The sequence below is a fragment of the Carassius auratus genome, chromosome 36, assembly GCF_003368295.1.
Source record: "Carassius auratus strain Wakin chromosome 36, ASM336829v1, whole genome shotgun sequence".
Lineage (NCBI taxonomy): Eukaryota > Metazoa > Chordata > Actinopteri > Cypriniformes > Cyprinidae > Carassius > Carassius auratus.
The window spans coordinates 8,622,833-8,635,308 of NC_039278.1; the positions used below are offsets into that span (position 1 = coordinate 8,622,833).

At 38.8% G+C, this 12,476-nt stretch overlaps 2 protein-coding genes and 1 pseudogene across 3 annotated transcripts; 2 read left to right on the forward strand and 1 right to left on the reverse strand.

Moving 5' to 3' along the window:
• Nucleotides 1-156: 156 nt before the first annotated feature.
• LOC113055135 (DET1- and DDB1-associated protein 1) lies at nucleotides 157-4,432 on the forward strand. Of its 2 annotated transcripts, XM_026221146.1 has the most exons (6): nucleotides 157-175; nucleotides 368-429; nucleotides 1,286-1,366; nucleotides 1,471-1,522; nucleotides 1,655-1,716; nucleotides 3,054-4,432. In XM_026221146.1, the coding sequence occupies exons 2-6, from the start codon at nucleotides 421-423 to the stop codon at nucleotides 3,162-3,164; spliced, it is 315 nt and encodes a 104-aa protein (XP_026076931.1). In that variant the 5' UTR covers nucleotides 157-175; nucleotides 368-420; the 3' UTR covers nucleotides 3,165-4,432. The 2 variants fall into 2 exon arrangements, with proteins under 2 accessions (XP_026076931.1, XP_026076930.1); XM_026221145.1 differs by lacking the exon at nucleotides 157-175 and having other exon boundaries at nucleotides 284-429.
• Nucleotides 4,433-5,582: 1,150 nt separating this feature from the next.
• On the forward strand, nucleotides 5,583-6,577 carry LOC113055692 (protein ABHD8-like; annotated as a pseudogene).
• A 1,811-nt stretch (nucleotides 6,578-8,388) lies between these two features.
• LOC113055136 (40S ribosomal protein S15) lies at nucleotides 8,389-10,575 on the reverse strand. The gene is made up of 4 exons (XM_026221147.1): nucleotides 10,429-10,575; nucleotides 9,995-10,080; nucleotides 8,737-8,971; nucleotides 8,389-8,540 (listed from the first exon to the last, which is right to left on the reverse strand). Exons 1-4 carry the CDS (start codon nucleotides 10,429-10,431, stop codon nucleotides 8,427-8,429), a joined length of 438 nt encoding a protein of 145 aa, XP_026076932.1. The 5' UTR covers nucleotides 10,432-10,575; the 3' UTR covers nucleotides 8,389-8,426.
• Nucleotides 10,576-12,476: the final 1,901 nt, after the last annotated feature.

Here is a 12,476-nt window from a genome sequence, read left to right on the forward strand (position 1 = left end):
ATATATAATACCAGGATTAATGAAGATAATCAAGTATATTATTAGACAAAATACTGCGCTAACTTTACTCTAAAATAAAATTAAAATCAATACACCATAATGAACAAATGTATTACAGAAAATTACAACACACACACACAGAGAGAGAGACGCTTGTCAGTCGGTAACGCTAGCTGTGAGCTGTATATTTGTGTTCATATATATTTATTTGTGTTTTAGTGTGTTGTCCAGTGAGCAAGTGTGTGTGTGTGTGTGAGAGAGAGAGAGAGAGAGAGAGAGAGAGAGAGAGAGAGAGAGAGAGAGAGAGAGAGAGAGTGAGTAAGTAAGTGTGTGTGTGTGTGTTTTACCGGCTTCTGATTTCTGTCAGTGTTCAGGCCTGTCTGAGCACAAACACACCTTCAGGACTGAACCGACTTCACCATGGACAAAGTAAGTTTAACATTCATAACTTAATCTTATTTTCGCGTCACAGCTGAGTAACTGCACTTTTAAAAGCACTGGGCGTTGAAATATTATCTCAAATGCTGAAATATGAACTATATCGCTGATATTTCGGTCGCTTTCAGCTGACAGGCTGCTTCGCTCATTGAGTTAGCATGCTAGGCCGCTTCATATAACACCGTTACACTTATTACTACAGCAGCCTGAAATAAACACATTGGCATGTTTAAATCAGGTTATTAGATGTTAATTCGTGGTTTTCAGATGATTTGGTGAACGATCTCCAAATCACTTTAACACATGTCATGCTAATGTGTTAGCACACAGAGAAGCGCGAGCGAGCCTTGCCAAAGCTTTACTTTAACAGTCACGAACTGAATATGTTCTTCTTACTAGTTTTGTTTGAGTAAATATTATTAAAAACCGAAACGATAAAGTTTATATCCTCTACACACCTACTCTGAGACTGGCGACGCCCAAAGACAGACATACACCACCCTTCATCGGCTCTCAGCAGATGTTTGCTAATGAGACGTTTGATTTACATCAGTTTAATAGTTGTGCATTTCTATAAGAGCTTACATGTCCCCTCTTGTCATTGATTGCTGGCTAAATAAGTCATGCTTTCCGTTTGGGATTATGTCATGTGCAATAATGCTGTCTCAGTAGATCTCTAGAGATTGAATGGAGGCTTTGGGATACAGCATAAGTGTTGTACATTGTATTATTTAAACTCACCTGCCAGTAACTTTCTAGTACTCCTGAAGACCTGGAGTAGTTTGTTCAGGTGTGTTTGATTGGAGCTGGTGCTAAACTAACCTCTTTTTGACTGAATGTTTCGAAGGCAGATTTCCTAAAAGGTCTACCTGTGTACAACAAGACGAACTTCAGCAGATTTCACGCGGACTCCGTATGTAAAGCATCGGTGAGATGTTCGCCATCATCTTTCTGAATATTCATTGAGCTGCTTTTCACGCTGCAGCTGTGAATGACATTTTCATTAACAGCTCATTTCTATCCGTCTCACAGAACAGAAGGCCGTCGGTGTATCTGCCCACACGAGAGTATCCCTCTGAACAGAGTGAGTGCTGGGACCAATGCTCTTTAAACATGTAGATCTGTGCTACATTGAAAGTGGAACTTGATGTTTCTCATAAAACACTTTGGTTTCAGTCTGAAGCCTAATTTTCGGGGGGGGGTTCTCTCATTGCAGTCATCGTCACAGAGAAGACAAACATCCTTTTGCGTTATCTTCACCAACAGTGGGACAAAAAGGCAAGTGTTCTTCAAGATCTCCTTTGACTAAGCCACTGCATGTTGATTAATAAACTGACACATAATTCATAACATTAAAACTCCTCCCTCATGTGTGATTTGGGGTGTAATGGTGCACAAAAAGGTTTTGTATCAATTTGGGAAAAAAATGCATGAAAAAGGTCTATAGTTTATTAATTAACTGTGTGAAGGTCTTACTACTGAAAGCAGTTTATTTCATATGTATCATTGTTCCTAATGTATTTGTTGAAAGTTAAATGGATCCAATCCATGTTCAGTGAAAATGATTTGATGACGCAGCAATAAACTAGCTAATATACATGAATGCATTAACTTTGCTAATTTAAAACATGATCAAAACTGAATTCTATTTTAATGGCAGAAGTTTATATAAGTTAGCAAGTGACGAATATCAGAATTGACCCTTTGCAATAAAGCCGCCCCCCTTCGTTATTGTTGCTACGTCTGGTAAGCCGTGGCGCTCTCACGCCACACATCATAATCTCGCGCTGTGAAAAATAGGTCCATCTGGTTTGTTTGTTAGACAAAATGCCCGAATCTGCATTGTAATTGGTCAGATCGCATGTCAATCAAACTCCTGGTGAAAGGTCAGGTGGCTGATAGTTGTAGCCATCAGTGCATCCCTAATACTTCTAAAATAAGACTTTAAAATATGTAACGTAGGTTTTTTTTTATTAGAATATTTAATTCAAAACTTTTGGATTCACGTCATTTTGTCCTATGCAATGTTTGTTTATAAATCTATATAGAAAATCAATCCATTTGATGTGTGTCCGAGTTCCTCTCTTTTTTTTTCTTTTTTAAGGTGCGTTTGTGTTGAATTTAACCAAAAATCTTGGTTTTGTCATTGTGTCCATGGAGAACTCAGACTTTAGGGGCCATGCATGCATTTTTTGTGAATGAACAAATGATGTCTGTGCTTCATTATTGTACATGAAATACACATACAAAATACATTGACGAATTCTGGATGAAATGTCTTTTTGTTCTACCCTACTAAGACATTATTTGCTGAACTTGATTGATTTCAAAGCGAAACAAACCCCGCACATACGAAAGAGATTGCATGTTTTTGTGAACAATCATCGACTGCTTGCAGTTGCAGATTGCATGCTTCCCACCCGAGCCCACCCAGAATGTGATGTCACACCCAACCATACATCCTCTTAGAAATATTAGTTGTCTGGCAGGAGTAGGAAGCTGCTTTTTTTTTTTTAGCGGGAGCAGGACTGAAAAATCATTCTCGTAGAAACCTCTATCTAGCTACTGGAATGATGATTTTAAACCTCTGTTTTTCTTTTTTTAATGTCATGCAGAATGCAGCTAAAAAGCGAGAGCAGGAGCAAGCAGAAGGGGAGGGCGGCAGCCCAGCGCCTCCCCGCAAAATCGCCCGGACAGACAGTCAGGAGATGAACGAGGACTCTTAGAGGAACCCAGCATCCGACAGCACAAGAACGGACACAACAAGCCCAGACACCTGCACACCACACAGGAGTTTCATCTCAGAAAGAAAAATGGAAGGACACTTCTCTTACAGTGTGCTTATTTTATTTTATTTTACTGAGTGCTTCCTGATGCAGTCCGAGCCCCTCGCCCAGCCTGTCTGCCCCGTTCTGAACAATGTGGGGCACGACGGCTTTCACTGCCAGCTTTGACGATTCTGCTGAACTCTGAGCGGCGAAATATGGGGTGGGGGGTAATAGTGATATTCAACAAGCACATAATAACGAATTTCTGCTACGGAGACGTGTGTGAAATTTGATTTGTTAGGAGACTATTAATGCAGTTTAAAAACATCATCATAATCTCAGCTGTGAACTACTGCTTTCAAGATCTACTCCAAACACAGGGTCTAAACACACAGGATCTCTCTTCAGTGTCCAAAAAGGGAAATGTACAGCCACGTGCGGCAGATTTAGATGTAGTATTTTGTGTTGGTCATGTGACGGTCTTCCTAGCAGGTGTATACGTGTGCATGAAAGCACTGGTAGGACTGTTTTTCTTTTGTCATATGTTGAGGATAAAATTTCTGGCCATGTAAACAAATCCAGATGTCAGTCTCTTTCACTTCCCCCTTGTTATATAGGTTTTCAGTGCTGTTCGTTCCACAATCATGAACGGATCACTTGCCTTCAGATGCCTAGCTCAAGATCTGACTTGATCCCTGTTTGCTGATTCAGTTGCAGTCAGTTTGCCTTCTAAACATGATGGGATTTCTCCAGGTTCGAGTTTAATAGTGTCTTTTCTTTCTCTGGATGTGTGGTTTTATTTTGGAGTTCTGAGGTTACAGGTGCAGTGATGCAGCAGTTCCTCTCTTGACCTGCAGAGGGAGTCAGTGAGCTGTGGTTTCGGGTGATAAACTACAATAAACGAACACAATTGTGCTTCGAGTCCACCACATACTGGTTTCATTTTGGCTGGAGACATGATGTGAGGTTAAGTCCGCTGTTTCAAGCCATTTCCCTGCGAAATATACTGAAGCCATCAACAGTAACAAAAAAATGCATGCAAAATGTTTTAAGTAAAGGATGCTTTTGGGGGGAAGTGTGCAGAGGAGAATCGAGCTGAAAGAGATCCAGAATTACTTAAAACAATTACACCTGCATCTGTATGTTCTTGTTCTTATGAAGCCTTCCCAACTTCTGTTTGAGATCTTTTTTTTTTTTGAGACTTAATAAAAAAGAGACTAAACGTGTTTTTTTGTGTGTGTGTGTGTTTTTTTTGTCAAGCCAAATTGAATATAGATTTCATTATAATTCTTAATAAATTCAATGCATAGATGATGTGAAACAGCCGGTGCGTGTTTTCAGTGAGGATGTAACATGCTCAGCAGGTGTAATCCGCTTTAATCTGGATCTTTTTCTGGGACAGAAAATGTCAATGTATTTATTTATTATAGCTAAAATTAGATGCAACCTAAAATGTCAACGAGAGGAAAGGCTGTTCCGAACTGTGAAAACATATAAATCCTTTTGAAAAGTATTCACTCAGTTTTTACATGCGATTTTTGCTTGGCAGCTGTATACATTAAAAAAATATATTTTATTATGTAATTGAATTTCAATATTAGTCCTTTTTAACTTCATGAAACAGCATAAGTAGATTGTCACAAAGTACACACCATGTCCATTTGATTCTAAGTGTTCAGTTATTTGCATTATAAAGTCCAGTGACACTGACATCTCATAATTAAAACAGAACAAAATCCAACCCAATGTTAAGAAGACCAAAGCATTAAAAACCATTGAGGAGGGAAATAGATTCATAGTTTGGTTGTCTTGTATTTTAAAGCTTTTATAAATATACAATTCATAATGCTTGTGAGGAAATTTTGAGGCACAATTCGTTTGCTACACATGAAGATCATTGATGAATAATTACATTTATGGTATTAATACTTTATGTCCAGTAATGATCCTAACAAAATTTGTCCTGGTGTTTGAGTTTTGGGAAGGGTGTCATATATTTCACGCACCGAAATTGAATATAATTCATGGAGAAGCTAGTTGGTGCCATTATTCTGTGGTACTGTGAGAATAGTTAATATGGCTGACTGAAAAGTACTACATTTGGTGCAAAAACAAACCAACATGCTTAACTTCTTAACCTAAGAGACCACAGTCAGGTTAGACATCACACTGAATTAGATATGAATTAAACTAGTTTGAAGCAACATTGTGCTCTATGGGTACTTTGTGGCAAGACACAATGGGTGGCTTGTTGCATGTAACACATTATGTGTATAATTGTTCAGCCAAAATGATATGTGCCAATCCAAATTTGCCCATGTACTAAAGCACTGAATCTTTGAGAAGCCAATTGCACTTCTTATTTCCCCAGGTGTTCGCCATGTTCACCAGTTTTGTGGATGGAATATTCTATTGCTTTACAGGGAAGTCTACTAACGTCGTGGTACCTCTCGAGTCCTCTGAGCCCACCGATGGTTTTGAATTTGTTGAGGTAAAGCCAGGAAGGGTTCTGAGAGTCCGACATATTATCCCAGACAGACCAGTGGTTGAGGAGCCAGGGACTGGGGAAGGGGGTACGGTCAGCTGCAAGCGCAAAATCTGGGTGTACCGAAACGGCCAGCTTCTGATTGAGAATGTCAGTGAGGCCACCCATCCAGAGCTGGTCCGCTGTCAGAATGGAGTCAACACTGTGGATACGGATGTTTCCAACTGTGAGGCTCCCACAGCAGGCCAGGCCGCAGAACCCACACCGGGGTCGGCGGCTCCAGGACAGGCTATAGAGACCAAACCTGCACCCCAGCAGGACCTGCAGCAAATGCAGCGCAGACGACGCAAAGTCGCAAACCCAAACGCTCCATTGTGATAGACTGTGTGAGCGGAAGATCACATGCTGCAAAGGTACCCACCCTGACGTGGCCTTGTTTTTCATACATGGAGTCGGGGGGTCGCTGGATATCTGGGGAAGCCAACTGGACTATTTCTCCCAACTTGGTTATGAGGTCATTGCCCCGGACCTGGCCGGCCATGGTGCAAGTTCAGCTCCACAGATTCCCGCCGCCTATACCTTTTATGCTCTGGCTGAGGATGTTAGAATCATCTTCCAGCGATATGCAAAGAGGAGGAATATTTTAGTTGGACACTCTAATGGGTAAGGAGGTTTACTCATTTGCCTGATAAATGGGGATACATTTTCTCCACTCGTTTCAGCATTTTCTTTCTTGTCTCGCAGTGTCTCTTTTTGTACCTTCCTGGCTCATGAGTATCCGGAACAAGTTCATAAAGTTGTGATGATTAACGGTGGTGGTCCCACAGCACTCGAGCCAAATCTCTGCTCGGTCTTCAATTTGCCCACGTGAGTCCTTAATTTCCTGTCCCCGTGCCTCACCTGGAGCTTTCTCATGTAAGAATAATCAGGACACATTTGTCCTGGCCTTGCCCTTTACATGCCCTGATCATCATATATACTGTGATTTTCGATGAATTTCGGCAACTAGTGAGCTGTAAATTTGGGTAAATATACGTAAAACACTTTAGTTAACATTTAGTTGCAAATGTACGTACAATTAGTGGAATGTCAATAGTAGACTGACGAAATAAAGTGTAACCTACATTTGTCCTTTCCTTTCCCTTTGCCAGCTTGAACACAAGTATCTCTGTTTGGCAATCACCTTCTGCTTATAGTATTATTTTTCCAATAAAGATGTCTTTTTTCTTTTTCTAAGTCACATGGTCATGATGGAGTGCCCTGACGTGGTTAATACTCTCTTACATGAATTCTTCCTGTGGCAGCCACCAACTGCCTCGAAACCTAAACAGGTATCAGCCCCCACAAAAACTACCACCACCAAACCTCCAGAGGACACAACAAGACCAAAAACCGTCCCCAAGTCGCCATCCAAATCTCAGCCAGACTTGACAAGACCAACAACTGCACCAAAAAGCATCACTACTGGTACAGACGCTCCAGTGGACATCAGATCTAAGGGCGTGAAATAGCTGGTCTACCAATGAACAAGTGATGGTATAAATCTACAGATGTTACATTTGGACTCGTAACCCAAAGGTAGTGAGTTCGAGTATCGGGTCAGCAAGAATTGTAGGTGGGGGGAGTGAATGTACAGCACTATGTCCACCTTCAATACCACAAGTGCCCTTGAGTAAGGCACTGAACCCCCGACTTAAATGGCTGCCCACTGCTGTGTGTGTGCACTTTGGATGGGTTAAATGCAGAGCACGACTTCCAAGTATGGGTCTTTTTTTTTTTTTTTTAAAGGTTATGTGTGTGTGTGTGTTATATATATATATATATATATAAATCACAGATGACACCAGCCTGTTCGAATGAATGATTTGCATTATGTTTACTCAGTGAAATATTATTCAAAATTCTGTAACATGACAGGCCAATATTGTTACTGGAAGCATTTATCAATTGAACCATTTTATGTATTTACAGTACTTCAGGCTATTACTAGCCTTTATATTATTTGACTAATATCAAATTGTTAATTTCTGAGTTATTGGTCAGTCGTATACAGCAGAATTTTGTTCTGCTCACTTTTTTTTTTACCTTCATGAGGTTTAGGTTCCATCTTTTTGTTTAAAGTACTCCAGCCCTGTTGTTGAAACGGTCTAAAATAAAGAGCTAGATCTGCTTCTGCCTCACATTCTTACATATCAGCATACTTAGTACACAGTCCACATACTTTTTAATGTAAAGGTCTTTCTGCAGGTTTTATGGTAAATTTACAACCTTTTAAGACCAAGCAATGAAAAAGTAAACATTAATAGCATACCATACATCAATATGTTCTCTACAAGTAAATGTTTTGTTTTATCAACACTTCAAAGTCTTTTGATGCAAATTCCAACACATTTTACACAGCGTTTGCAATATGTAATGCCATGACTATCTATACAAGGCTTTTAAGGCCTTCATTTTGAGTTAAGACTATATTTAAGAAACCCTGATTGAATGCTGTGAAACCGTTGGCATTTCAGACAAATCATCAGGTTGATGAAATTTCCATTTTAACTAATTAGAAATCATTTTAAGACTAAATCGATTATTTTATTTTTTTAATCAGAGTTAAACTGATTATCTCCAGCTTGGATTCCCAGGCATATGAAAGGAAAAGCCAAGCAATACAAGCTTTTACACAAAGAAAGAGAAGATCAGAGGCTGATTTGGAGACTTTTATTTACATACTCAATTACTTTTTACTTCAGAGGAATGAAGCGGGAAGAATGAGTGGCTCCAATACCCGGACGGCCGTGTTTAACAGGCTTGTACGTGATGGAGAACTCTCCAAGGTAATGACCAATCATCTCAGGCTGGAAAGAGACCAAATTATACCAATCATTAGCCATCCAAAACCACTGCATATTCATTCACAAAGCATCCTTCGATATAAACACAGCCGATCTAACAGCTAAGTAGGATGAAGTGCAAAAATGACTTTTTATAACTAATATGATCTATTATTACTCTATTTTGGACAAACCTTTTAACGATGTGCTTCATGCCTACCTTGATTTCAACCTGGTTGAAGGTCTTGCCGTTGTACACGCCGACCATGGATCCGACCATCTCCGGCAGGATGACCATGTCTCTCAGGTGAGTCTTCACCACCTCTGGTTTCTCCATCGGAGGCGCCTCCTTCTTGGCCTTGCGGAGGCGCTTGAGGAGAGACTGCTGCTTCCTCCTGAGGCCGCGGTTCAGCCTCCTCCTCTGTCTGGCACAGTACAGCTGCATCAGCTGCTCACTGAGGAACACACACACACAGACTTATTCAATACTTCTACACAAGCAGAGGACGAAACCTTAATTCAGAAGGCTGGAAAAGAGCAAGTGTGTAAGCTCAGGTTACAAGTAACAGAGTTCCTATGGATATGAACAAGTGGAATTTAAGACCTTTTTAATATCACCTTACATGAAATGTTAGACCTAAACCCATACATGTATTATTTAATGTGTTAATGTACAATGTTAATGGCATAGGAACATGGACTACATTAATATTCCTACAATTTGGCCTAAAAAGGTCATTTCAAATTCAAAGTCATGGCGTTAAAATTCTTTCATGGCAAAAGTAGTTAACTCTTTCATAGCTATATTTATTTATATTTTCATCTGTGTTGTAGTCTTTGTGTATCACTGCCGGTTACACATATGCTCTATATAATAGTGTATGTGATGAATAAAAATCTTAAGTCTAAATATTGCATGCACTGGAAAACTGACTGGCTTACAATACATACATCTTTAAATCAGCAAACATTTACTTGATAAGAAGTTGTCTTTTCTGAGAAATTAAACAATTTAGTTTGTGCTTAAAACAAAAATATCTGTCAGTGGTTAACGAAAACACGTGAATTAAGTTAACTTTTCTAAATCCACTTTTGTTCCTCACTTCATTTAGTTTCACTTAAGTGATTTTGCTTCGAGTGTTTGTGTGCATTTGCACTGGAAATCAACAACACTGACGAAAAGTTGAGTTGCTTCCATATTCTAGTTGCTTGGATAAGTAATGAAAATCTGCGGTCTTATTTTCAAAGTCTGAAGCAGACATTTAGAGACCGAACTGACGTTTTCCTATCAATATAATCTTTAAAAAAATCTTTATTTGGTAAAGTCAAACTTTTCCTTCATGAATCTGCAGAAACGGTCTCATCTGAGAGATAAGCTCGGATACTCCCTCAGGAGACTGCTGTGACACAGGGACTGAAGGAAACTGTTCTCTCCTCACTCACTCTTCACAGGTTGAGAAGACACAGGTTTGACTCACTAGGACATGTCCAGCAGCTGGTCCAGGTCCACACCTCTGTAGGTGAACTTCCTGAAGGTGCGCTTCTTCTTCTGCTCGGCGTCCGCCTGCGGAGATCACAAACACCGTCAGCCACTGTTCACAGGCCGCTCGTTAACGGTTAGCGTGTTAACTAACACATACACAGCGAGTCATAAGACAAAACACACCCATTCGATACGATTTAAAAAGGATGCAGGAATAAACGCGAGAATCCATCGCGCTTGATTTAGAACGTACACCAAAATTCTAAAACCGCCAACGACCTTCTAAACTTGCATCCCGCGGGAAAAATAACGGTCTGAGAGCGTACATCCAGTCTTATGTGAGCTTTATTCACATTCTCTACTCTGACATGCATCATATTTACAATAGATTCGTTTGGATTCTTGGATATTAAAGAGACGTGAACCTACCATCTTGAGAGACTCCCGGAAAAGGAAGAGAGTAGGACAGACGCGATTATATCGCGAGAGTTCAGGGAAGACCTATTAAGGGGGATGTATGTCGCGGACTAGCGGAGAGGAGGAGGATGGAATTAGTCTACTTTGACGTCAAACGATGAGGTTTTATTAACAGCAAATCGATGAGTTAATTTTCACTCGTTTTTTATTTATTTAATCGATCGGTTCAAAAAAGAAATCAACGTACTGTGGCACTATGTAGGTCAACAGGATTTTCTTGAACGATAGTGACCGTAAATACATATTATAGTAAAAAATAGAAAAATTAAATAAATAATTAAATAAACTGCGAAAATCAGCCTAAGGTTGGCTGGTCATAGCTGGTCCGCAGGCTGATTTAAGCATTTTTTAAGCTCTCTTAGTAATTTTAAACTGTTTATATATATATATATATATATATATATATATATATATATATATATATATATATATATATATATATATATATATATATATATAGTAATTATGCATTCAGCTTTCGTGACCTCTTAAATTTAAAGCTACACAGAACATTCATACTTAATTTTGCAAACCCATTGAAGCTGAAATTGTGGTTATAAGTGAGACATACACATACCCTTATACAATTCGTAAAAAAATGTGTATCATGGTTTCCACAAAAATATTAAACAGCAAAACTCAAATTTTTAACGTATATATAATTAGAACGTTATTTAGAATTATTGAGCAACAAATCAGCTTATTAAATGATTTCTTAAGGATCGTTTGACAATGAAGACTAAAATAATAATGAGGCTAAAATAAAATCATCTTTGACTCAGGAATTAATTACATTTGAAAATGTATTCAGATAGAAAAATTATTTTAGATTGAAATAATATTTCAGAGTATTACTTGCAGCTTTGGTGAGCATTAGAGACTTACAAAAACACCTTTAAAAATCTTACCAACCTTAGACTTTTTAGGTGGTAAATTCAGTTCAGTGTTGTTTTATGGAATGTATTCATTACAAGTGTTTCTCAGTAACTTAGAATGTTGAGTAAAAGTTAATTTATTTTTAGTAATTCAACTCAAATTGTGAAACTCATGTATTTAATAAATTCAATTCAGACTCAACAAATTAGAATATGGTGACATGTCAATCAGCTTATCAACTCAAAACATCTGCAAAGATTTCCTGAGCCTTCGAAATGGTCTCTCAGTTTGGTTCACTAGGCTACACAATCATGGAGAAGACTGCTGATCTGACAGTTGTCCAGACGCCAATCATTGACACCCTTCACAATGAGGGTAAGCCACAAACATTCATTGCCAAAGAAGCTGGCTGTTCACAGAGTGCTGTATCCAAGCATGTTAACAGAAAGTTGAGTGGAAGGAAAAAGTCTGGAAGAAAAAGATGCACAACCAACCAAGAACCACAAAAGTTGATTAAATGGCCAAGGTGTGCTTAACTGGCTAACAAACTCACCAGACCTGAACCCCAGAAAGAATCTATGGGCTATTGTCAAGAGGAGCTGATGAGCTGAAGACCGCTGTCAAAGAAACCTGGGCTTCCAGATCACCTCAGCAGTGCCACAAACTGATCACCTCCATGCCACGCCGAATTGAGGCAGTAATTAATGCAAAAGAACCACATATTGAGTACATGTACAGTAAATTAACATACTTTCCAGAAGGCCAAAAATTAACTAAAAAGTTTTTTTTATTGGTCTTATGAAGTATAATAATTTGTTGAGATGGTGAGTTGGTGGGGTTTTATTAAATGTGAGCCAAAATCATAACAATTAAAAGAACCAAAGACTTAAACTACTTCAGTCTGTGTGCATTGATTTTATTTAATACACAAGTTTCACACTTTGAGTGAAATTACTGAAATAAATTAACTTTTCTACATTCACTTTTTTGACATTCTAATTCATTGAGATGCACCTGTATATAAGTCTTGAAGAAAATATCAAGCCATTTATATTTAAATAACATATAGTTGACAAAAAACACATTTGGGAAGGTGACTTGTCCTGTGGCATGACATTCTATTC

Coding starts and splice junctions, on each gene's coding strand:
- LOC113055135 (XM_026221146.1), top strand. Junction 1,523..1,654: donor AGAGTATCCCTCTGAACAGA/GTGAGTGCTGGG, acceptor CTCTCATTGCAG/TCATCGTCACAGAGAAGACA. Junction 1,717..3,053: donor ACCAACAGTGGGACAAAAAG/GCAAGTGTTCTT, acceptor AATGTCATGCAG/AATGCAGCTAAAAAGCGAGA.
- LOC113055136 (XM_026221147.1), bottom strand. Junction 8,972..9,994: donor CAGCTGCTGGACATGTCCTA/GTGAGTCAAACC, acceptor TGTGTTCCTCAG/TGAGCAGCTGATGCAGCTGT. Junction 8,541..8,736: donor TCAACCAGGTTGAAATCAAG/GTAGGCATGAAG, acceptor GTCTCTTTCCAG/CCTGAGATGATTGGTCATTA.